General features: G+C 45.1%; 1 protein-coding gene across 6 annotated transcripts in view; it reads right to left on the bottom strand.

The window, feature by feature from the left end:
- arhgap23b (Rho GTPase activating protein 23b) overlaps nt 1-25,953 on the bottom strand; it is a 70,701-nt gene that overhangs the window by 21,322 nt on the left and 23,426 nt on the right. For 2 of the 6 annotated variants that reach the window (XM_042305236.1, XM_024387050.2), the window contains exons 1-6: nt 25,472-25,753; nt 3,259-3,450; nt 2,223-2,253; nt 1,953-2,124; nt 1,765-1,825; nt 235-1,198 (exon numbers count right to left, since the gene is read on the bottom strand). In XM_042305236.1, the coding sequence (XP_042161170.1) occupies nt 235-1,198; nt 1,765-1,825; nt 1,953-2,124; nt 2,223-2,253; nt 3,259-3,450; nt 25,472-25,525 (1,474 nt within the window). In that variant the 5' untranslated portion in view covers nt 25,526-25,753. Of the gene's footprint in view, nt 1-234; nt 1,199-1,764; nt 1,826-1,952; nt 2,125-2,222; nt 2,254-3,258; nt 3,451-25,471; nt 25,760-25,953 lie in introns of those variants that run through there. The other 4 variants (XM_042305238.1, XM_042305237.1, XM_042305235.1 and 1 more) reach the window with 3 other exon arrangements.

Here is a 25,953-nt window from a genome sequence, read left to right on the forward strand (position 1 = left end):
ATATAGGCAGAGTTCAGCAGGAGAAGTACTGGCTAAATGCCAATTCCTTGCCCTCCTCCTAAAAGCATGCACTTGCTTAAACCCCCTCATGGATTTTAAGGCATGCTAGAGTGGTGTATGTTGTATGTTAAATCCACAAGGGGAGTGAGTAAGTGTACACTTTAGGGAGATGGGGAGATGTCTGTCTTCCTGCCTATCTATCCATCTAAATATCTCTATGCATGTGGAGCTTACCCAGTGTGGCTGCAGTTGTGGCTGTAACCGTGTGGTGGTTTCCCAAGTCCTTGTCCTGCTCCTTGGCACCCTGCGACGGCCAGGCGGGGGCTCTCTCGCAGTGCGGCGACACCAGCGCAGCCGCCTGGGCTAGCGTCTCCTGTGAGCGCCCGTAGTTGCGTTCGTACGATGCGTACGCCGCCAGCAGGCTTTCGGAGCACGAACGGCTCCCTGGCCCGGACACTCCCCCCCAGCCTCCCAGCCAATAGGAATCGTGGGAGGCGGTTGCTGCCTGGTGGTGGAGCATCAGAGTTTCTTGGGAAACGCCGTGGTCTCTGTGAGCCATGGAGGACATAGAGTTAGACCCAGGACCTCCAGCGCCACCAGGCCCCAGCGCTAAGCCCAACCCCAGCTCGGCTAACCGATCCTGGGATATGCTCCGGTGTCGAGGGGACATGCGCTCGGCCGCCTCTGCCTGGCTGTAGTACCAGTCCGACAGCGCCTGGTGGCACATGGCGTCGCTGTGGGCACGCGTAGCCGGTAAACTTCCCTTCCGGGCGGGCATGTGGGGCAGGGTTGCAGAGGCGATGGCGGCGTTGTGATTGGCAAAGTGGAAATCCAGTGCGCTGACGGCCGACGACGAGCGCCCGCGGTTCTGCCCCAAAGATGGCAGCCAATCTCCCTCTTGTCCTGCCGAGGAGCCAAAATGGCCTCCGCCATCCTCTTCGTTTTCTCCCGGACCCCTGGGCCTGCCGGAGGTCTGAGTTACGTTAACCGCGGCAGAGCGGTTGTCCAAGGGGGATGCCTGGTTAACAGGGCTGGGGCGGCAGTGCCAGTTGTCCAGGGGGCTTTGGTGGTTGGGTGGCAGAGGGGCCGTGGAAGTGGGCTTGGCACGAGGGTAGCAGAGTGGGGGAGGGTCGGGAATATGCTGCGCCCCTCCCGTGTATGGCTCATTTCCTCTCAGGTAGGCATCCTGAGAGTACGCCTGTATGGGAGGGAAGAGGAGAGCGGGAGCATGAGAGATAGAAAAAATGAAGAGATAGAAAGGAGCTGGAGAGGGAGGCAAGGGATCGAAAAGAGTAGAAAGCAGGTGCGAAGTAGTATTTCACACAAAATGAACACATTCCGTTTGGTAGTCTAACGCGTTCCGTGGCACGTGACATGATTTGACAACCTGTTTCCAATACATTTTAAATGTATTTCGGAACTAAAAATCCACTCCAAACTAGCTTGTCAGGTGTTTGTGAAAGCAAAGGCGGGTGGAATGCATTTTTCTATTATTATTATTATTTTTTTTACATATTACAATTCAATTTGTGTTACAATGAAAACGTCTTATTGTGTAATTATTGTATATCCAGTAGGGATAGTTCAGCACTGGAATTATATGAAATGTTTGTAATTGTCTATACATTACTACTAACTCAATATTCTTCACCAAACCAAATTGCTTTGTGATTGTGAGGTGTATTTGTATTGGGCTATGATTATAAATAATTTGATGTGTGGGAAGGAGGAGAGGAAAGAAAGAAACAGAAATCTCATACTCACACTTACCAACTGCAACACATCCTCATCTTTTGGCATGATGCAGAGCTCCAGAACATTCTCGCTGGAAGAGGGATAGAGGAGAGATAGTAAAATAATGGGCCATTGTGTAAAGTTATGTAACAAGTATTATATAATGTGTCATATCACATGTGTGTAGGTGCCTGCGTGTGCGTGCGTGTGTGTCTCACCTGTTCTGGATCAACGCGATCACCTGAGAGTAGGTCTTCCCTAATACACTTTCCCCATTCACCTTTACCAGTCTGTCCCCTGTACACAGGCCAGCTTGGTGGGCGGGGCTTTTCTCCCTCACACTCTTTACAAAGATGGTGTCCATGGGCTCCAGACGACCCCTTTGACAACCTGGGACACACAAACGTGGCATATATTCGTTAAACATTTTTTAACTTGTAAACAACGCACACCAAAGGACTGTATAACGACACATGGAAAACCCTCACCTTTTCCATTGCCGTTTCCATTCTCCTCATCCTGCAGAGAAAGGAGAGGAAGACAAGTGAGACACCTAGAAAACTAGTAAACAGAGACCAAGCAGACCAGTTGTTTTGTGGCTCTACCACAAGGAGATGCTATCTCCCCCAGGCAGTCAGAGCGATGAGCAGTTGGTGTGGCTACAAACGCATTAACACACACCTAAACGGGCCTCATCATAGCAACACACAGAAATGGATTGACAGTGACAAAAACACTCATGAGCCAGCATATGCTCACATGGTTTACCTCAATTTATCACACCCACGCAAACACACATGCACAGTTCAACTCTCTCTGACACACACACAACAACCCACTCCCCTACTCCAACCTCACGCACACGCACACACACACACACACACACACACACACACACACAGGCCCCAGCTGACTGGGCATATTAGGTCTGGCCGGCTGGCTGACTGAGCTCATTCCAGTCAGACAGACAATGACCTGGGCTTTACAGCCACATAATAGAGACCTAGATACCCTGGAGTAGGAACCAGTGATACTACCACCTTTCTCATACTCTACTCCTCTTCTATTTACCTTCTCATCTCCTGTTCTGCTTGCCCTCTCCTGTCTGGCCCTCTCCTCTCCTTCTTCTCATCTTCTGTTTAACATATTCTCTCCTCTCTCTCTTCTCCTCCTTTCCTCTTTTACCCCATTTGCCTCTTTTATTTACTTCTCTGTTCCTCTCTTCTCTCCCCTACCTGTAGGTCAGTGGTCCCCAACCCTGGTCCTAGGGAGCTACAGGATGTGTGGGCTTTTCCTCCACTGGTTGGTGACCATTGGTCAGGACACCTCCATAAGTGTGAAAACGGTGAGGGTAACACACACACACACCTGTAATTCTGTGACTTCACGACCCCTCTTAATTTGGTCATGAGACACAATTAACCTCTACACGACTGGAGGTTAGCAGATCAGCATAAGCTTGGTCGGGAAATCTGTCAAATGAACGTAATGCATTCCATCGTGGGGGCTATGAACCATTGTTACCTTGAGGTTATTGTGGAGGGAGGACTCTGGCGGGTACACAATGAAGTGGCGTAGCGTGAAGCCAAAGCCCTGGGAGTTCTTCTGCAGGAGCACCGTACGAGGGCCCTGCCACGCCACGCCCTCAAACTCGCCCGACGACAGCGACCGAGTGTTCTCATTGGATGACAGGGCACCATCATTCCGCCCTTTAGCCTATGAGGGACACAGATGAGGAGGATTTAAGAAAAGGGGTCAAAGTCAATATTAGCTATTCAATTCATTAGTACCACTTTCTAAATGTATCAGTGATTTCAATATGTGAGCAAAATGTCAATGTAAGTTAGGTAAAGTGAGCTGAGGGTGTAAGTGTAAACTGTGAATTAGGTCAGTGAGTCCAAACATATCCTCCATGTCAGTGAGAAATGCATTGATTAAGTGTGAAACGTCAGAGAGGCTTCTATTAGCGATAATAGCTATATACCACACAGGTTTGTGACCAGGCTAGGGAGACTTTTTTTTAAACTCCACCCAGAATTCTGGAATTCCACCAATGCCTTTCTCTCTCTCAGGAACAATATCTATTTTAACGACCCACCTCTCCCATAATCACCTGCAACACAATGGAGGGGTAAAAATACATGTTGGAGCGGGTATTTATGTCTAACAATTATGGAACAACAGGACTCGATCATGACACACACACACATTAGGCACGCATGAACATGCACTCATGTGCGCAAACACACATACACACACACTGTCACGCCCTGACCTTAGAGATCCCTACTATTCTCTATGTTTGGTTAGGTCAGGCAGGGTGTGACTCGGGTGGGAAAGTCTATGTTTTCTATTTCTTTGTTTTTTGTGGTTCCCAATCAGAGGCAGCTGTCAATCGTTGGATCTGATTGGGGATCATATATAAGTTGTCATTTTCCTTTTGGGTTTTGTGGGACCTTGTTTTCTGTGTAGTGTCTGTACCTGACAGAACTGTGCGCTTTCGTTTTCACTTTGGTTATCTTGTTTAAAAAAAATAAAAAATCATGAACACTTTCCATGCTGCGCTTTGGTCCACTCCTTTCAACGAGAGTCGTTACACACACCTAAAGAAAAATAAGACTCACGCCTCTTTGTGTGTTTTGAGTCTTTGGGTCTGTAACACTTTGGGGATACACTGGTGGTCCATATACATTTTTCTTAGGCGGGATGCAGTATCCAACAGCAACATATTCTATTGAAAACGGTTTTAAAATGTAGATATGTAGAAACAGAGATTGGCAGGGGGATACATACCTTCACCCTGCTTAGGTCTAAGTAATATTAGGAAAAAGCTCCTGGCGAGGGCACCATACAGCAGACTTAGCTTTTTAGTGTATCTTTTTAGTGTCTATAGCTTTTTAGTGTCTAGCTTTTTAGTGTGTATCTTTTTAGTGTCTATCTTTTTAGTGTATAACTTTTTAGTGTCTAGCTAGCGTCTTTATCTTATCACACAACCTCTCCTGACAGCCTTCGGCCCTCTTCCTTCTTCATTCCACCTTGCCCTTGACTTCCTATACCCCCTCCTGCCTTCTTTCTCCACTCCCCCGCCTCCCCCTTCCCCACAAACTCACAAGGCCAGGCCACACTGCACCGCACCACAACAACAGGAAGTGGAGAGCCTTGAACAGGAAGTGAGGCATGGTGCCTGAGCTAACTGGCCCATTTGGGGTTTCAGGGAATCCTTCGCTTCTAAGAATAGAGTGGCTAGGGAGGGGACTCTGTGTGTGTGTGTGTGTGTGTGGGTGGGTGGCAGGGAGGGGACTGTGTGTGTGTGTGTGTGTGTGTGTGTGTGTGTGTGTGTGTGTGTGTGTGTGTGTGTGTGTGTGTGTGTGTGTGTGTGTGTGTGGGTGGCAGGGAGGGGGACTCTCTTTCCGATGGGGGCTCCAGTTCCATTGCAACAACCCTCTCTTTATACCCAGCCCAACATTGTGACTAGCATTCAAGCATCTGGAATTCCGGGATCCACATTGACAGGTTGAATTATTCTGTTGACTTCCCATCTGTAATAGTCCCTTATGAAATGCTGTGTGTTGTTTTGCAAGGAAGTGGAAATATGATATAGTGGTATAGGACTGTGAAGGAAAGCTAAGACAAAGGCTGGATGCTTGGAAGGATAGAAATCACATTCTCAGTAAGGAGTCTTAGAATAGACTCATAACACTAATATTAAGAAACTATGTAGTGTACACACACGCGCACTCACGCAGGCAGGCACACACACAAATACATACCGTGCATTCACGTCCACACGAACAGGGATGCCCCTAAGCATGGACTCATCATACGTAGATTGATAATGGAGATGGCATAGATGTTGTTTTTCGAAAACACTATGGACACAGAGCATGTGTGTGTGTATGTGCGGGTGTGTGCATGTGTGTGTGTGAGCGAGCGAGGTTACACACTGGCAGGTTAGTGTTTTTTTGTCATGAATATTGTTCTAGAGGCAGCTCTGCAGAGTGGTCACTAGCTGGCATAGCCACAAAGTCATAAAATCTGATTTTAAACCTAACCCTAACTCTAACCTTAACCCCACTGCTAACCCTAATGCCTCACCCTAATCTTAAATTATGACCAAAAAGCTTCATTCATATTAACAATATAGCCAATTTTGACTTTGCAGCTAGCCCATCTAGCAGAAATCGCCCAGTTCTGCCTCAAGGACAAGACTCATCCCAAAAAGCATCAACCTGCTACATACTGAGCATGACATGTGTCAGAATCCCTCATGGCCTTTCATTCCTACACCTGCTATTTCACATGCAAGTGCATGAAAAAACACACACTGGGGTGTGAGATGCCAGCAGCACAACTTGCACAAGCATACACAAACACACTCTCATATACACTCCCTAATATATACCAGAGCACGCACACACACACTCACACTCACAGGGGCATGCCAATGCCACAGTCTCCTTTATACACTGTCCTGAATTCTCCCACCTCTATCAATAACTGAACCATAAGATTAGCTGCTTGTCAACGAAGGGCTATGTGACGTGTAACTATGACGTCACTTCCCCTATAGGCTGTGAGGTCATACGCGGTTAGACTTTGTTTGTCAAATTGTTTTGCACGCACACGAGCGAAACCAGCAAATTAATGCATCTGCACACACACACACACACACACACACATCTCACACACACACACACCACACACACACACACATTTCCTTTTAACATGTGTTAATGCCCCTGATTGTCAATCACTCAGGCAAGGCCTTTTGATGATCACAGATTTTTGCTACATCTTTGACGCATAAGAGAACAACACATTCTAACCTACACGCCCACACGTGCTCACATACACAGACACCCTGCCGATGCATCACTCGAGCAGAACAGATGACACTCCAACCTGCACCCATCATACACTCACATATATGTACCACACACACGTGCCGATGTAGAAATATGTACAGTGCCGGGTGACGAAAGCATTGCTCTGATCTCCTTCCCCTCCGTTAGTCAACAGGCCCCCACTGCGCTCCCATTACATAAGACATACAGTAGGCAGGAGTGACACAGCCCCCCCCACCCCCAACACACTCTCATTTACTCTCTAGCCTTTATCAAGCCTCTACATTATACATGACCCTTTCTAAAATAGCACATGTCCAATTCTGCATTGGTGTAGGTGCTTAGTAAATCCAATGACAATCAGCAGATGGAGAGATGACGGATCCTCCGACGAATACAGCCTTTTGCTACAGGCCAGCGTGGAGTACCCACTGGTAAGGCGCTGAACTTCTTTCACTACTGAAAATGGCTGTCATCCTAGAATTAAGCAATAAGCCACTGTGTCACTTAGCCTTACCACGGCTAAGGGCTGTTCTTAGGCACGACGTAGTGCCTGGATGCAGCCCTTAGCCGTGGTATATTGACCATATACCACAACCCCCAGAGGTGCCTTATTGCTATTATAAACTGGTTACCAACGTCATTCGAACAGTAAAAATGACTTTTTTTTATCATACCCGTGGTATATGGTCTGACCTGTCAATCAGCATTCAGGGCTCGAACCACCCTGTTTATAATTGGAATTGGAACATCTCTCTGGAATTAGAACATCTCTGGCTGTCTCTCTGAAATTAAATAGTTTCTTTTGTCATGTTGCGTAACAATCCTTGAACATCAACCAGACAAACACCCAACAACCCGATATCCAAAGACACATCTACGTCACGGCCTTTCTATGTTTCTATCTATCTATGTTGAGTTGAGCACGCCAGATTAGGAGATTTCCCAGCAGAGTCTCTCTTTCTTACCCAGGACAAGCGAAGGTGTGGCAAAACCCTCCGGGGCACCCTTCGTCTGGGTCGCGGAGAGGAGCGGGGTGGGGTGGAGGGTCGGGGAGAGGCACGGGGTGGAGTGGTGGTATCATGTAGGGTAATGCTTCGTAACACCGCCAACCAGATACAGCGAGGTTCCGGGTCACTACAGTCCACCCCTACTGAGCACTGGAAACACCACTCCTGCCCTGAGGGAGCTGGGACCTCCACTCTCAACATCACACACACGCACCACACACACACACACGAGTGTTTGCTACAGCCCCACACAGGACGGGACACGTACGACGCCGCTGTTACCCCCGCAACCGCCGGACGTTTTCACCTAGACACGCTGCGCACGCACTCTCGGCCAGACATGGGGGTCAAGAGTCAATGGTGACCAACGGAACCCACCCACTTAGTGTCTATCAAATCAAGACGTCAACAATTCTGAGTTGAAATCAACGAAATCTTCATATTGATGAATTAATCCAGGTCTAGGTGAATATATTTGTATTCCTCAAAGTGGGTTTGGGTTCTGGTTCGGTTTGTCTGTCAAAATGCATCATGGTCCTGTTGGTCACTAGTTCTGTTTCTGGAGAAGTAGGTGAAGCAGCTTGGATGGCAGGCCTGAGATCAGTGGAGACAGTAAAAAGAAAGGGCCTTCGCCAGGCACAAGTCGACTAGCTCTTCATCAGAGTTGGTCCTAGATCAGTAATATTCTTGATCTGTGTAGAGCTACTGGTGTCCTCACTTCTATCCAGGACCAGATTATGATTTCATCCACTCCTCTAGATGAGTTGTCCCGCGTTTGCATTCTACATATGGCTAGACTAGTAGCTGGTAACCTCTTGTCCTTTCTCAGTATATAGACAGATTCAGACTCACGCTGCCACACTTCCTTGTTCACTGACCGGAAATCGAGGTTCAGAAGTCCTTTTTACTGGTATAGAAGCCATTAGGGTGGCGTACAGGTGTGAAAACCAGTAGCTGGATCTAGTCCTCTTCACTGGATCAGAACGAGTTTTAGTCCCATGTTTTTTTATTGTAGCTGGTAACAGTAGCTCTTTTCTCTCATGCTGGGTATAGTGCAGTATTGGCAGTGGCTGGCTCTCTGTCTTTATTGCTATCTAAAGTATATTCCTCTCCTCTTTTCTCTACCCAGGCTCTGCCTGCCTGCCTGTCTCTCTCTCTCTCTCTCTCTCTCTCTCTGGCTCCCTGTAGGCTCGCTTGTGCTCCACGCAACGCTAGTCCACTCTGTCAACCCCACTCACTCACTCACTCACTCTCTCTCCCACTCTCTCGCTCTTTCTCTCTCCGCCTCTCTTTCACATTCCTCCCATCCCTCCACTGGCCAGTCCAGCAAGGCAGTTGAGCAGTGAGCAGCACAGAGCATGTTCTCTCTGTGTGTGTGTTTCTCTCTCTCTCTTTCATGTCTCGCTTTCTCTCTTATGTGTGTCTCCCTGTCTCCTCTTTTTATGCTCAGAACCAGGCCGCCGCAGCTGACAGTAGAGTACACACTAACATTAAAAAGGCTGTGTGTGTGTGTCTGTGTCTGTGTCTGTGTGTGTGTGTGAAAAACCGAGAGTCCCAGCCTTTTAAAACAAAACTAGCAGCAGCAATGTATTGCAGTGTATTTAAAGCTTTTTGCTTTGACACCTGTGAACCACAGCATTGTAAAAATAGAGAGAGAGAGAGAGAGATAGGGAGAAAGAGAGAGAAAGAGTGAGAGAGAGACAGAGAGAGAGAGAGAGAGAGACAGAGAGAGAAATGAAAAGAGACAAAAAAAGATAGATTGACCAAGACAGGTATGCAGACTCCCCTGGCTAGAAATGACACCCATCCTATCTCCTCCCCTCTTCACAATCTCCTTAGAAAACTCAACCCGGAAAAATGGGAGCGCCGACTCAGTGGTAGGATAAAAAAGAAAAGGCATTTCCCTATCTGCCTCACTGTATCGCTCTCCCCTATGGCTCGCCTGCTTTTCTGAGTTCTGTGTGTTCTTGTATGTCAGTGTCTGTCCAGACTCCATAGCATTGGACCTTGGGGCTACTGTTAGTAAGGGCAACCACTTACACTCCATCCAGAGGGCTAAATGTGTGTGTGAATCATGAGTCAGAGGACACAGAAGTCATTATGACGGAGCTAAGATGAATGGAATTGAAGGATGGGGAGGAATGGGAAATGGCTATTTAAGGCCTAACGGCCTTGTAAGCATGTCACCAAACACTGATACACACATTGATTTAGCTTAATAGATTTTAGTTCTATCAATAGAGCAATTACTAGCTGATACGAAAAATGCCACGTGATTTAAAAAGCTGCAAATACCGCATGCACACTCACACACACACACACTTTTCTTTTCCCTTTCTCTCTGGTGACATGACACTACAGGTTTGGCTGGTAATAACCATGAGAGGCAACCAGCCAAATAGCCCATGAGGAGCGATCCATCCCTATCTGAAATGGGGTGGCCATCATTAACATGTCATTGATACTAGTACTGTCAGCACAGACGGCAAAGTAGTCCCCTCCTCTTCTAGTAATGGGGCAACCCCTGGCATAGTGCAAAACTAAAATACTGAAACAAAGCTCACAAAAGCTATTGGTTTAACAATGGTTCAAAAAAAAGAGAGCGACATTGCATTTTTTTTTTTTTAGGTGTAAGATGGATCAAAAGTAAGTCAATAATGAACTTTCCACCGTGATAAAAATAATAGGAAAAACAGAGAATTGGCTGTTTAAATTGGGCAAGGACAGCAGCACCCCTCTAATCTATCCCTCACATGCGTCCCCAGTCCGAACCTATTTTTGACCGTCAAAAGTGGTGCAATATAGGCCTACAGGGAATATGGTGCCATTGATTGGGACACACCCAATATCTCTCTCCAGCTCTCTCTGCCTCTCATTGGATACTTCTATGTTTATACACCCCCCCCCACTCTCTCTCATGTCTCCTCATTTTAGGCTCATTACCCTGCAGCTCCTTTGACCTTGCTCTCTCTCTCTCAGTCTTTCTATTCCATCTCCTCTTTCGCTCTCATTATCCACAGTCTCCACACAACTTCAACCCTCCTCTTGACTTCTTATATAACCAGAGGGAAGATGTTGCAGGGATGAAGGGAGTGACAAACAGAAAGAGTTGTTTAGACAGAGACAGAGTGTAGACAGAGAACGCACACAAACACACACGCACGGATGGACGGACACATTCTACTTATGCTAAAAATGTTTATTCTATTCTACTGAGCCATTTACTTGATGTCCGTATTCTTATCTTTTATTATTTCTTGTTGTTTGCGTTGTCGAGAAGGAGCGTGCGAGGTAGCATTTCATCGGACGGTGTATACCGTGTGTATCCTGTACACATGACGAATAAAACTTGAAAACACACAAATGCAAAACAGACACACATACACACAGCTGTTCTTGTTTAAAGCCACTAGTGGGCAGCACTGGCACGCAAAAGATCACACTGACTTGATAACCGTCTCAATTCAACAGCTGGACCTAACTGTAACGTACACCATTGATTATTGAAACCCGAGAGTACGTCTAAAATAGACAGCCTATTTGTTCACACACATCGAGGAGACAACAGAGATAGTATTGATAACCCCTGTTGGCTAAAATGGGCTAATATCAATAGTATGCATTAAGGGATTATTCTTTGAGTATGAATGAGAACAAAAAAGGAGGCGCGCACACACACACACACACACACACACACACACAAAATCAACCCTCGATGGCAGGAAAAGCCTCCTAATTGACCTATTTTTTTGTCAACTGTGTAATTGTTCCAAGCTAAAAAAAAAAATGAAATAATACAGCTACACATTTCCAAGCGTCGTGGTTCTTCTCTCGGTTCTCTTTTTATCTTTCCACGTGGCCGCAGCTGTAGTCAGTAAGGAACTAGTCCCAAACCAGGCCAAGTAACCATGGACACTGCAAAACGTCTCCCCTTTAAGGGCATAACTAGCCCCATAGCACTGACCCGACCACACACACAGACACACACACACACACGTGCACGCACACACAAACTAAGACACAAACACATTGATTCACACACGCACACACACCCATTGATTATGAGCATGGGGAATGCAGTGACGATTTTAGTATGTAAATGGTGGGGCAAACTCAAGCTATTTTTTTTTAGATGCACACCAGCAAAGCCACTACACAACACTGGACAATACATTAATTGCACTATAACGGTGACAAATGGTGCCCACAAACTGTTAGGGCCTAAATAAATCTTTCCTGACACGCGAGCTTTCCTTCCAGCACCATGGAGTGAATCTTTACCACTGCTACACCTGGCTATCAGCGGAGCCTTGTCTGGCAGCAAAACAGTTCATTCAGCCTCACTTACTGCCTTTTTTAAAAACATAGCTGATATGGCTGACTCGCTTAAATAAATATGGTTTCTACTGACTCCTTGTGGATTTGTGTAACTCGATAAGAACTGCATTCTCCTTCAATAATAACGAACGCCAACATGACTTTTGAACCATACACAAACACTACTACATTCATGTTCAGTAAATTCATGTTTGTTCTTATATCATTAACACTTAGAGCTAAGTATAAGCAAGTGCAAGCAAACTAGCTGCGACGAGGTAGCCCTATTCGTTCAGCAGTTTCAAAACGGACACCGACAGAAATTCAGATAGATGTTAGTTCAGATAAGGCCTCGACATCTTGCTGAGTTTAACTTTACTGTTCTTTAAGTCACCACAGAGAGAGAGAGAGAGAGAGAGAGAGAGAGAGAGAGAGAGAGCGAGAGAGAGAGCGAGAGAGACGAGTGAGACGCAGTTAGCCTACCATTTTAAGTATTTTATTAGGCCTATGTGGTCTAAAAATAAATTTAAATACAATCACGAGCATCCACTTTTAAAGACATTATGCAAACAAAACAACCCTCGCAATATCAACTGGAATTACATGGGTCTATTACTAAACTTTTTGTTGAAAATAAATATGATGGTTGCAGACCCAACAACATTATATAGTTTCCCCTCCTTGTGGAGAAAATCACATGAGCTAATTATAATACACAATGTAAGGGGACAATTAAATAATTCCAACATTGCCTAAAATGATGAATGAGATAGACTTATATAAGCAATATAACAACTGAGATGTACAAACTATGGCATAGGGGAACGATGAGCGGATAAGATGCAAGCCGAAATGTCGATTAAGACATTAATAAGCGAGCTAAGACAGACGTAGTCGATATACCTATTTGTTCAGCACTTATGAAACTAACAGCAACAGAATTCAGAACACGCTCTTACCTTATTTGCCCTGCACGCCAAATCAGAACCATATGATAAATAACGAGGGCATATAAACTGACAATGAAATCTTTTACAATATGACATTGCTCCGCTGCCGATGATGACATTTCTCTAAAACAGGCTATAGGCTACATGTGCACCACCAAGTCAGAACAGTAGGCGAAGTTCTGGGGGGGAGAGGGACCAAATTCTTAGCGTGAGACACATGGGCTACTATCTGCCTACTACACAACATACACTTAGTATTACTTTCTTAGCTACAGTATACATATCTCCCTGGCATATTGCTTCATTTATGCAGCAGTATACAATACCTATTTTTGTGCTCACTTGAACAGGAATGTGGTGCGGAGGTTCTTCTTGTGGGCAAACTTTGTCATCAAAGTCTGACATTCTCTGGATGAATTCATGCTGGATTGACAGCATGGGCAATGTATTCAACCTTTTCTGGCCCATGGTGTTGAATGTTTATCCTTTTAAGTTTAGAAAAGAGATCCTTTCAGGCAGATGTTTTAAATCCTTAAATCCAGACTTGGACCACACACCCTCTCCACCGAATAGCAGGCACGGGGAAGCAAAATAGTTATTGCTTTGCGACGCTCGCAGTTAGCCACCAATTCCTTCCAAACCACTCATTGTTGAATTTGCGATTTCTGTTTAATCTATAATTTCTCTTCAGCTTTATTAACTCAATACATACATTTTTGTATTGTTTGCAAACTGATATGTCTATTTTATATCTTTTTTTTGCTAAACAGGTGGGCTCAGCAATAAATATTTCTGTCACGCCTGCTCCAGCTCTCCCTCTCGAGCGCCAGACTGCCTATCATTACGCACACCTGTCCCCTTCGTTACACGCACCAGCGCCTCTTTGTACCCACCTGAACTCTATCATTATTTGATTGCCTTCCCTTTATCTGTCTGTTCCTCACATTATTCCCTGTGTCAGCATTGATCTCGTTACTTTGTCCCGTCGCTGGTCCTGTCCCTTATTATGTCCCGTATGTTCGTTACACGCACCAGCGCCTCATTGGACCCACCTGGACCCACCTCATTGGACCTGCCTTCCCTTTATCTGTCTGTTCCTCACATTATTCCCTGTGTCAGCATTGATGTCGTTACTTTGTCCCGTCCAGACGCTGTTCCTGACCTGTTTTATGTCCGTAGATTATTACATGTTCTCCCTGTACCTGCTTCCTGTCTCCAGCGTCGATCCTTACAGTTTCACAGTTCTACTGTGCCTTATGTTTTATGTACTCTATTCATCTATTCCTTTCTGAACACACAGTAACTGGCGCCTATGCCTTGAAAATCTGGCACGCGTGCTATATTCTCTTGAAAACAGGCTGCCATTTGAGCACCCATGACCGTACCACTGATTCCTTCAAACATAGGTAGAAATCCCCTGCTTGTCTGCCGCCCCTGTGTCCAGCACCACACAACTACCCAAACTATTACTACCCAGAGTGGCGAATGGGTTAACTACAGCACTCTCTTGTGAGAGGAAGACTGGGGTGATTGACTGTGTCTGAACTGGACAGAGGCGGCTATGTAATGGAGTTCAGTTCCACTCTGACGGTAGGCTCTTATTAATTTTGAATGTGACAGATAGAAATTAATGGAACGTATCCATTCTACATGACTGCGAGTGATGCACAGACATGAGTGATGTCTGTTCTACAACCACTTTCTAGCTGAACATTCTGTAACATTTCAGCACTCTTGAATGAGCCCGATCATGAACCCTAGAAACAGATTGAACCCCAGTATCCCCACGCTGGCCATACCTGTACGTGTTCAACAGTTTCCAGATAAACTGTCCCCATCATGGCCGGAACTAACAAAGCGCATTGTTAATGGCAAATCAGGACCTTTCATCACGGGCCCAAACAAAGACGCCCTATTGTAGCCAAACTAGCTGTTCTGAGATCAGCATGTCAAGCAGGTTCACAGTGGACACCATGTCTCCAGCATGGGCCATGATTCACCACAGACCCCCCCCCCTTTACAAATCCCACAGCAGTGGCCTGACCAACTGACCAAGGCATCTGTACCAGCCATTGTTCTCCATAGACACTGGGCCTTGTGTGGTAGCCAGCGGGGAAAACGCACTTGGTTTGGGGATACATAGCATTGCATTTCAAAGGACTTACAGCAGGAAGGAAACAACAGGGAAGAGCACCATCTTAAAATCAGGGTTGTGTTCATTAGGCACCTACCAGAAGACAGCAGACTCAAACAGGGAAATCAAATCATGTTGGTCACATGCGCAGAATACAAAGGGTGTAGATGAGCCCTCCCCAACGATGCAGAGTAAGAAATAAAAAATTTAAAACACGAGGAATAAAATAAACAAAGATGGAGCAATATATAGGGAGTCCCAGTATCAGATCAATATGCAGGGGTATGAGGTATTTTAGGTAGATACAGTATGTACATGAAGGCAGGGTAAAGTGACTAGTCATCAGGATAAATAAAACAGCGTAGGAGCAGCATATGATGTGTAAAAGTGTGTGTGTGTGCGCGTGTGTAATGTATGTTTGTGTCGGTGTGTGTGTGTGTGTGTTTGTGTTGTCAGTATGCGCATGCAGTGTATGTGAATGTGTTGGGGGTTTTGTGTGAGAGTATCAGTGTGTATATACACGACAGTAAGCTCCAGTATAGGGACGGTGACTTTTGGAGCTCACTGTAGTGTGTATACTGTATATAGTCTTGTGAGTGTGCATAGAGTCAGTGCAAGATACGGTCAATGCAGATAGTCCGGGTAAACATGAATGAACTATTTAGCAGTCTTATGGCTATTTAGCAGTCTTATGGCTTGGGTGTAGAGTCTGTTGGTCTGAGAGCTGATGCTACCGTTTGCCGGACGGTAGCAGAGCGAACAGTCTATGGCTTGGGTGGCTGGAGTCTTTGGCAATTTTTCGGGCCTTCCTCTGACACCGCCTGATATAGACATCCTGGATGGCAGGGAACTCGGACCCAGAGATGTACTGGGCTATCCGCACCACCCTCTGTAGCACTTTGCGGTCGAGGGTGGTGCATTTGCCATACCAAGTGGTAATGCAGCCAGTCAGGATGCTCTCGATGGTGCAGCTGTAGAAGTTTTTGATGATTCGAGGGCCCATGACTAATCTTTTTAGCCTCCTGGGGGGGGAGATCGTACCCTTTTCATGACTGTGTAGGTCTGTGTGGGCCATGTTAAGTTCTTAGTTCTTATGTGGACATCGATGTGGATGGGGGCATGCTCTCCCCTCTTTCTCCTGTAGTCCACGATCAGCTCCTTGGGAGGGACAACTTGAACTTTTGAAACAGTTTCTGTTGCGTGCCCTAAAAAACACGACCCAGGCATGTACATGCATGTTCTTGCATGGTATCGTAGGTTCTTTGTGGATTATAGGGACAGCACAGCTTCAAAGTGAACCTATGATGATGGTAGTTAAAAACCGTATGGACAAGTTTGAAATTCCAAGCAGGACAACGCCTCAATGCGCAATGTGTAAAAATAATTGCCATTATCCCTTTGGATAGGGATATTCACATTGGCGTTATGACAAGCCTTGCGGGGGCAGAAAGGCTATTGTTTTGAATTTAGTTAAGGTCCGTTACTTTGTGGCGCACTGATATGGCAGGCTTGAAGCCGGACGGAGTGTTGCTTGAACCGTTCAAAATAAGCATGTCTATTTTAAGACGGCCTTCTCTGCCACATTGTCAGAAGTGATGATATATAGCCAATCAGGGTTTGGATAAGAGCCATTTGATTGGATACAATTTGAGAGATTCTGATATGCAGTTACAAAAGTCAATGGCTGCAAACTCTGCTTTGAAGACAACACTTATCCGAATGCAGCTTAGGATGACTGGTGCTTTGCCTATATCATAGTTTCCTGTGCTAAGACTTTATCAAAGATGTAGGCCAAACCTTTCTTCGATTAAAGTCTTTGTTGGTCTGCTGTGTTAAAGCCTAGGCATTAGCTCGGCAAGCTAACACAAATCTTCAGATTTCATGCAAAGCTACTCGAGTGTGGTTCACTGACTGAACGCCCTCCGTTGCACATGTTCTCTGTTGTGTTGACAGCAAGGTATGAAGAGAATGGAGGAATGGGGGGACGGAAGGAGGGATGACGCTGGTTTCCCTGGAGAGGCAAAGGGGGTGTCAGGTGAGGATTCACAGTGGCTGGGGGGGGTAATGGGGGTCATGCCAAGGCACGCAATCCCTAATGCTCAGGGCAGCAGCTGGGCATCCAGATGGGGCAGACACCACAGAGAGCATTCTGGATTAAAGGGGGAGGCACATCCACCCCCCTAACCCCCACCCTATGCACTACTCACTCGCTGGGAGCAGGGGGCTTTGTTGACTGCACCTGATGCCCGTGCCCACTGCTGCCCCTCCCTTTTATCTTTGTCTCTCTCATGTTTTTCACTCTGCCGTTATTATCGCTTTATATCGAGCACCTACGCTCGCTAGCACTTTCTCTGGAAGTTTCTCGCGCTTTGTTTTCCTATTTTTTATTGGGTCTTTCTTTTCTCTCTTCATTCCATTGCTACACAGTAATCGCCATCCCGCTTCCATTGACACATTCCTGTGCAGCCCACCTGCTGGAGGAATAATGAGCCACTGTTTGTTCTAACACACACACACACACACACACATAGATATGTGCACGCACACACTCACACGAAAGGACACACACACACACACATAGATATGTGCACGCACACACTCACACGAAAGGACACACACACACGTACACACACACGCAAGTGTGCGTACACTCAGTCGCACTTAAGCATAGACACAGACACACACTCCTTTCCCAGTCCCTCTGGGTGGAAACCCCAGCTCTTACCTCAGGCCTGGGATAGCCATTAAGCCATTTATTAGGTACATAGCACCAGCTCTATGCCCAACCTTTCAACTTTGCCCCATACACACACGCGCACACAAATCGCATCGACCCACCTCGTTCCCTTCCATCTCTCCCTGCCCCTGTCCTGTTCCCAGCTCAACAGAGGCTCATTGTCATGTCTGCATTTCAGAGCAAGACTCGGCCTGTCCCAGGGTGCCTCCCACCCCCTTTCTATACAGTAAAGCCCCATTCCATTTCTCCCTCTCGGCAAAAACAACACACAACAATAATCACTCCCATTTGGGGTCAACGCAATTGCTCCCCATCACTCATTATGGTTCCCCCTCCACCAACACTTCCACTCCACCGGACATACACAATCCTGACCAAGAGTAAGTGGACACCTGCTCGTCGAACAACTCATTCCAAAATCATGGGCATTAATATGGAGTTGGTCCCCTTTGCTGCTATAACAGACTCTTGGCTTTCCACTAAATATTGGAACATTGCTGAGGGAACTTGCTTCCATTCAGCCACAAGAGCATTAGTGAGGTCGGCCACTGATGTTCGGCCTGGCTCGCAGTCTGCGTTCCAATTCATCCCAAAGGTGTTCGAAGGAGTTGAGGTCAGGGCTATGTGCAGGCCAGTCAAGTTCTTCCACATCGATCTCAACAAAACATTTCTGTATGGACTTTGCTTTCTGCACAGGGGAATTGTCATGCTGAAACAGGAAAGGGCCTTCCTAAAACTGTTGCCACAAAGTTGGAAGCACAGAATCGTCTAGAATGTCATTGTATGCTGTAGCGTTAAGATTTCCCTACACTGTTACTAAGGGGCCTAGCCCGAACAATGAAAACAGCCCCAGACCATTATTCCTCATCCACCAAACTTTACAGTCTGTGCATTTGGGCAGGTAGCGTTCCCCTGGCATCCGCCAAACCCAGATGGTGAAGGTGGCATCCTATGATGGTGCCACGTTGAAAGTCACTGAGCGCTTCAGTAAGGCCATCCTACTGCCAATGTTTGTCTATTGGGAGTGCATGGCTGTCCACAAATTTGAAGGCACACTTTTGTATATACATATACTTTTGTATATACAGTGATTTTGGAAAGTATTCAGACCCCTTGACTTTTTCCATATTATGTTACATTACAGCCTTATTCTAAAATAGATTTTTTTAAATTATCATTCTCATCAATATACATACAATACTCCATAGTGGCAAAGCAAAAGCTGTTTTTTAGAAATGCTTGCTAATCAAAAACTGAAATATCACATTTATATAAGTATTCAGACCCTTTACACAGTACTTTGTTGAAGCACCTTTAGCAGCTATTACATCCTCAAGTCTTATTGGGTATTACGCTACAAGCTTGGCACACCTGTGTTTGGGGAGTTTCTCCGATTCTTCTCTGTAGATCCTCTCAAGCTCTGTCAGGTTGGATGGGGAGCGTCGTTGAACAGCTATTTTCAGGTCTCTCCAGAGATGTGTGATCTTCCTGTCTGGGTTGGCGCCCCCCCCTTGGATTCGTTGTCCTGTTGGGAGGTGAACCTTCGTCCCAGTCTGAGGTCCTGAGTGGTCTGGAGCAGGTTTTCATCAACAATCTCTCTCTACTTTGCTCCATTCATCTTTCCCTCAATCCTGACAAGTCTCCCAGTCTCTGCCTCTGAAAAACATCCCCACAGCATGATGCTGCCACCACCATGCTTCACCGTAGGGAAGGTGCCAAGTTTCCTCTAGAGTCTCTTGGTTGTCCTTCTGGAAGATTCTCCCATCTCCACAGAGGAACTCTGGAGCTCTGTCAGAGTGACCATCGCGTTCTTGGTCACCTCCCTGACCAAGGCCCTTCTCCCCCATTGCTCAGTTTGGCCGGACTGCCAGCTCTAGGAAGAGTCTCCGTGGCTCCAAACTTCTTCCATTTAAGAATGGTGGAGGCCAGTGTTCTTGGGGACCTTCAATGCCCCAGATCTGTGCCTCGACACAATCCTGTCTCAGAGCTCTGCGGACAATAGTTGTTTGCTATAAAACGTGTGTTTTTGCTTTGTCATTATGGGGTATTGTGTGTAGATTGATGAGGAAAAGATTTTCGAATAAGGTTGTAACATAACAATATGTGGAAAATGTCAAGGAGTCTGAATACTTTCCGAATGCACTGTATAGTGTACATACCAACAGTTTGATAGGGGGAGATGGTGGTGAGACGAAGCAGCATTAGATAGTGGGAGAAGGTGGTGAGCAGCTTGAAATGTGTTACCCTAGAACTGGGTGGTAATGGCAGTATGATCCATATGTTTCTGCTGAAGACAGCTTGTCTTGTTATAGTTGTCTTGGCAAACTATGCAAAGATGCTGATGTTGAGGGTAGAAACAGTCATGTATTTACCCACTGCAAATTGGTGAACTTTGAGTGTTACCCTGAGCTTGTCCAAATGACACAGAACCAAATGTACCTTAATCCCAAACAAATACCCCTCCCTTCCAGCCTGACCGGCTTCACAGAGAAAGCAAGGGCATTTCCCATGTGTCTGACCAGGACCTGGCTTATCTACTTTACCACAGGAACCTGTATTGGCAGGCATACCACTCTGTCACTCACTGTAACACAAAGGTAAACATTACAACTGGAGTGCAAATGGCCATTCAGGATCGTGTTTATTAGGGCACACTGTAGCAAAAAGGTTTAAAACATTATAGAACAGAAAACGAATGAGTACTTCTTATTTATTGGTATTATAATTTTTGGGGTATTTTACCCCCTTTTTTATCTTGTCTCATCGCTGCAACCCCCCAAAGGGCTTGCGAGGCGAAAGTGGAGTCATGCGTCCTCCGAAACATGACCCACCAAACCACGCTTCTTAACACCCACCCGCTTAACCTGGATGCCAGCTGCACCAATGTGTCAGAGGAAACACTGTTCAACTGAAGACCTAGGTCAGCCTGCAGGTGCCCGGCCCCCGACAAGGAGTCGCTAGATAGCGATGAGCAAAGTAAAGCCCCCCCGGCCAAACCCGGACGACACTGGGACAATTGTGCGCCACCCTACTGCGATGCAGTGCCTTAGACCGCTGCGCCACTCCATAAGCCCCATATGAGTGCCTCTTATTGGACAAGTTCATATAGTATTAGCCCGTTTCATTCATTTTGGCACCGTGTTGTGCCAAGTGAACACGACCCAGATCATTATTAAACCAGATGTCGGCTTAAGGTTCCGTTGCTATGGGAAACAGTAGTGAATCTTCTGAAAAGGGTGCATAGAGGCTTCTAACATAGGTCATTGCAATTAATCAATCAACCAATCAATCAATAGAACTAGGCCTGACTACATTAGCACTCACTGGCACAGTCACATATCATGAGACACGATCCAAGTCTGTTTGGTTTGTCCATTAGCCGTACATTGTAGAATAATAGTGGAGACATCAAAACGACGAAATAACACATGGAATCACGTAGTAACCAAAAAAGTGTTAAACAAATCAAAATACATTTTATATGTTAGATTCTTCAAAGTAGACACACTAATGGCAGCTTTGCACACTCTTTGCATTCTCTCAACCAGCTTCACGTGGAATGCTTTTCCAACAGTCTTGATGGAGTTTCCACATATGCTGAGTACTTGTTAGCTGCTTTTCCTTCACTCTGCGGTCCAACTCATCTCAAACCATTTCAAATCGGGTTGAGGTCAGGTGATTGTGGAGGCCAGGTCATCTGATGCAGCACTCCATCACTCTCCTTCTTGGTCAAATAGCCCTTACACAGCCTGGAGGTGTGTTGGGTCATTGTCCTGTTGAAAAACAAATGATAGTCCCACTAAGCGCAAACCAGATGGGATGGTGTATCGCATCAGAATGCTGTGGTAGCCATGCTGGATAAGTGTGCCATGAATTCTTAGTAAATCACTGACAGTGTCACCAGCAAAGCACACCCAACACCATCACACTTCCTCCTCCATGCTGCATGGTGGGAACCACACAAGCGGAGATCATCCGTTTACCTACTCTGTGTCTCACAATGACACGGTTTTTGGAACCAAAAATCTCCAATTTGGACTCATCAGACCAAACGACAGATTTCCACCGGTCTAATGCCCATTGCTTGTGTTTCTTGGCCCAACAAGTCTCTTCTTCTTATTGGTGTCCTTTTAGTAGTGGTTTCTTTGCAGCAATTTGACCATCAAGGCCTGATTCACGAAGTCTCCTCTGAACAGTTGATGTTACTTGAACTCTGTGAAAAACATTTATTTGGGCTGCAATTTCTGAGGCTGGTAACTCTAACGAACTTATTCTCTGCAGCAGAGGTAACTCTGGGTCTTCCTTTCCTGTGGCGGTCCTCATGAGAGCCAGTTTCATCATTGCGCTTGATGGTTTCAAAGACTGCACTTGAAGAAACTTTTCTTGACCTTCATGTCTTAAAGTAATGATGGACTGTCGTTTCTCTTTGCATATTGAAGCTGTTCTTGACAAAATATGGACTTGGTCTCTTACCAAATAGGGCTATCTTCTGTATACCAACCCTACCTTGTCACAAGACAACTGAATGGCTCCACGCATTAAGGAAAGAAATTCCACAAATGAACTTTTAACAAGACACACCTGTTAATTGAAATGCATTCCAGGTGACTACCTCATGAAGCTGGTTGAGAGAATGCCAAGAGTGTGCAATGCTGTCATCAAGGCAAAGGGTGGCTACTTTGAAGAATCTCAAATATAAAATACAGTTGAAGTCAGAAGTTTACATACACCTTAGCCAAATACATTTAAACTCAGTTTTTCACAATTCCTGACATTTAATCCTAGTACAAATTCCCTGTTTTAGGTCAGTTAGGATCACCACTTTATTTTAAGAATGTGAAATGTCAGAATAATTGAGAGAATGATTTATTTCAGCTTTTATTTATTTCATCGCATTCCCAGTGGGTCAGAAGTTTACATACACTCAATTAGTATTTGGTAGCATTTCCTTTAAATTGTTGAACTTGGGTCAAACGTTTCAGGTAGCCTTCCACAAACTTCCCACAATAAGTTGGGTGAATTTTGTCCCATTCCTCCTGACAGAGCTGGTGTAATGGAGTCAGGTTTGTAAGCCCTCCTTGCTCGCACATGCTTTTTCAGTTCTGCCCGCAATTCTTCTATGAGAGTGAGGTCTGGGCTTTGTGATGGCCTCTCTAATACCTTGACTTTGTTGTACCTGCTTCCTCCAGCATCTTCACAAGGTTGTGAAGAGGGTCATTTGCTGTTGTTCTGGGATTGATTTGCACTTTTCACACCAAAGTACGTTAATCTCTAGGAGACAGAACACGCCTCCTTCCTGAGAGGTATAACGGCTGCGTGGTCCCATGGTGTTTATATTTGCACACTATTGTTTGTACAGATGAAGGTGGTACCTTCAGGCGTTTGGAAACTGCTCCCAAGGATGAACCAGACATGTGGAGGTCTACAAAAAAAATTCCTGGGGTCTTGGCTGATTTCTTTTGATTTTCTCATAATGTCAAGCAAAAATGCAGAGTTTGAAGGTAGGCCTTGAAATACACCCACAGGTACACCTCCAATCGACTCAAATTATGTCAATTAGCCTATCAGAAACTTCTAAAGTGATGACATCATTTTCTGGAATTTTCCAAGCTGTTTAAAGGCACAGTTAACTTAGTGTATGTAAACTTCTGACCCACAGGAATTGTGATACAGTGAATTATAAATTAAATAATCTGTCTGTAACAATTGTTTGAAAAATAACTTGTGTCATGCACAAAGTAGATGTCCTAACCGACTTGCCAAAACTATAATTTGTTAACAAGAAATTTGTGGAGTGGTTGAAAAACTAGTTTTAATGACTCCAACCTAAGTGTATGTAAACTTTCGACTCCAATTTTATATTTTTATTTGTTTAACACTTTTTTTGTTACTAAATTATTTCATATGTGGTATTTCATCATTTTGATGTCTTCACTATTATTCTACAATGTGGAAAATAGTAAAAATAAAGAAAAACGCTTGAATGAGTAGGTGTGTCCAAACTTTTGACTGGTAATGTAGATAGCATATCCATATGATGCAACACATTTTTCATTTGTTAGGTGCAATTTCTACTTAAGTTTGAGCCTAAACAATTGGACTAAGTATCTGCCTGAAAGGTTGTATAGCCCAAAGTAGAGTCTATATGCCTTGGAGAAATGCTACTGTTTACCCATGTGACTACACCAGGCCGAAGCAACCACGGCGGCACAAACTAATTGCCCTTTTACTTTAGAGCTTTCAGCAAATGCTTGAAGGCTTGATACTGGACATATAAGGCAAGAGGAATCTGCTTGACTGAGCACACATAATCCGATGGGGGAATTTGGAAGAAAGTTAGATAACGGAAGACATTTGGAAGTTTGAGAAGTTGAATCAATGAACTTCCGGAAACAAAATTGTCACATGTTGGTGCTTGAAATTTGGAACGGTAAACACAACACATGTAGCCTAAACTGAAGGTCAAACAAGCTATAAGTCAATGTGAACTACAAGTAAAACTATAAATAGTTTAATTTGACTTAATTTACTGTTATCTGAATAACCTCCTTTGCAGTGCAACTGGTTAAACGTGGCCATCAGTTTGCCCGACAATATGTATGGCAACTTGAAGACAATGAGTCGTTTGCCAGTCTATATGTCTCTCCAGCAGTTAAAGCATGGGATAACCCAGATTCCTGAAACAATGTAGCCCAAATTAACAACATATTTTCCCAACCCTCTACATTGTAACAGTGAGGAAAGTGTAACGGCTACAATGTGCCTTCTGTCTACGGGGCTGCACCTGTGGGCTGACATATGGAAATTGATGCATTCTAACCCAATTTCATATTGTCTCACTCCCACATCCACCCACCCTTACTTATATTCTGATGGGGGTGCATATAAGGCTCAAACATGTCCAATAGTGCATTCATGGACCATGGTGGAAAATCAGGTTGAGGTTTCCTTACAGTAGTTTATAACAGAATAATAAAGCATGTATTGTAGTGAAAAGCTCTTGGGGACGCCATTACAGTAATGAAAAAGCTTTTAGGTAGTAGCATGAAATCAAGTTGACAACACCACTTGAATTATTTACAAACGCATTCGCCGTTTTGTCATATAACTTAGAGTGTATGCCTAAAATAATGTGGCCCTTATTTTTTTTATTCGAACAAGCGGACGTTGCACATCTTTTATTTACTAATATATGTGAACATTGTGTTAATATCAAATAGTCGCACAACATCATATGTGATAATAGTTTGACAAGTCCAGTGTATAGACTATTGTGTGGTGCAGAAGATTGCAAAACAACATTACTGACAGTACAAGCTAAAGGCAGGCAGCCTTTGCATTACGTTTTTAGACTGATAGAAAGTGTAGCCTATACAACAAACGGTGTAGTGCACTGAGTGTAGCCTACATTACATTAGTACACAATGAGTACACCCCCCCGCGGAGAAGCTTACAATAAGAGCACAAACGTTTGCTCGATGGAAAAATATTTAGCCTACCAGATATTTAGGTCCCGTGTGGCTCAGTTGGTAGAGCATGGCGGTTCCCACAGGAGACCAGTCCGAAAAAGTAGGAAAAATGTATGCTACTGTAAATCGCTCTGGAGAAAGAGCGGCTGCTAAATGACAACCAACAACAAAATGTACCAAGAGAAAGACGAACTACTTTTTTTGTCAATCAAATAATAGTTACAGTAAGTCAATCGCAATTGAAAGAAGTAACTTCTCAACGGCAAGTGCACTTACTTCGTTTCCAGAGCGAGGTGGAATTCCAACCAGGCAAAAGGTAACTCCATTCATTGGGCAGCTCGGAGCGTTTCTGCCTCAAAAGTTGTCACCGTGTTGTTGTAAACAAAAACAAAAAAACAAATATTTGTAAACTATTTTACTGTCGACATTATGCCGACTCTATCACACAGGTAGGCTTTGCTCTCCCTCCCTGTAGTGTGGATAGGTAGAAATGTCCCCTCCCTCGGGTTTTGATTCTTTCGACGTCAATCTCCCATTTCGGTGTTACCGCGTTCCCATATACGCGCGAGCGACGCGCAAACTCGAACGCAACCAAGGTCCCGCCCCGCCCCTCGTGCTTATGGGCGTGGTCGAAACAGCAGCCAATGCGTTTTAGTAACGAATGGGCTGTACGGCTAAAATGAACGCGTTGGCGCGTTGGAGGTAGCGATCTCTACAATCAAGGGAGTGGCAATTAGTTGTCATGGTGCGGCAGCTGC

This window comes from Oncorhynchus tshawytscha, linkage group LG24, assembly GCF_018296145.1.
Source record: "Oncorhynchus tshawytscha isolate Ot180627B linkage group LG24, Otsh_v2.0, whole genome shotgun sequence".
Taxonomy (NCBI): Eukaryota; Metazoa; Chordata; class Actinopteri; order Salmoniformes; family Salmonidae; genus Oncorhynchus; species Oncorhynchus tshawytscha.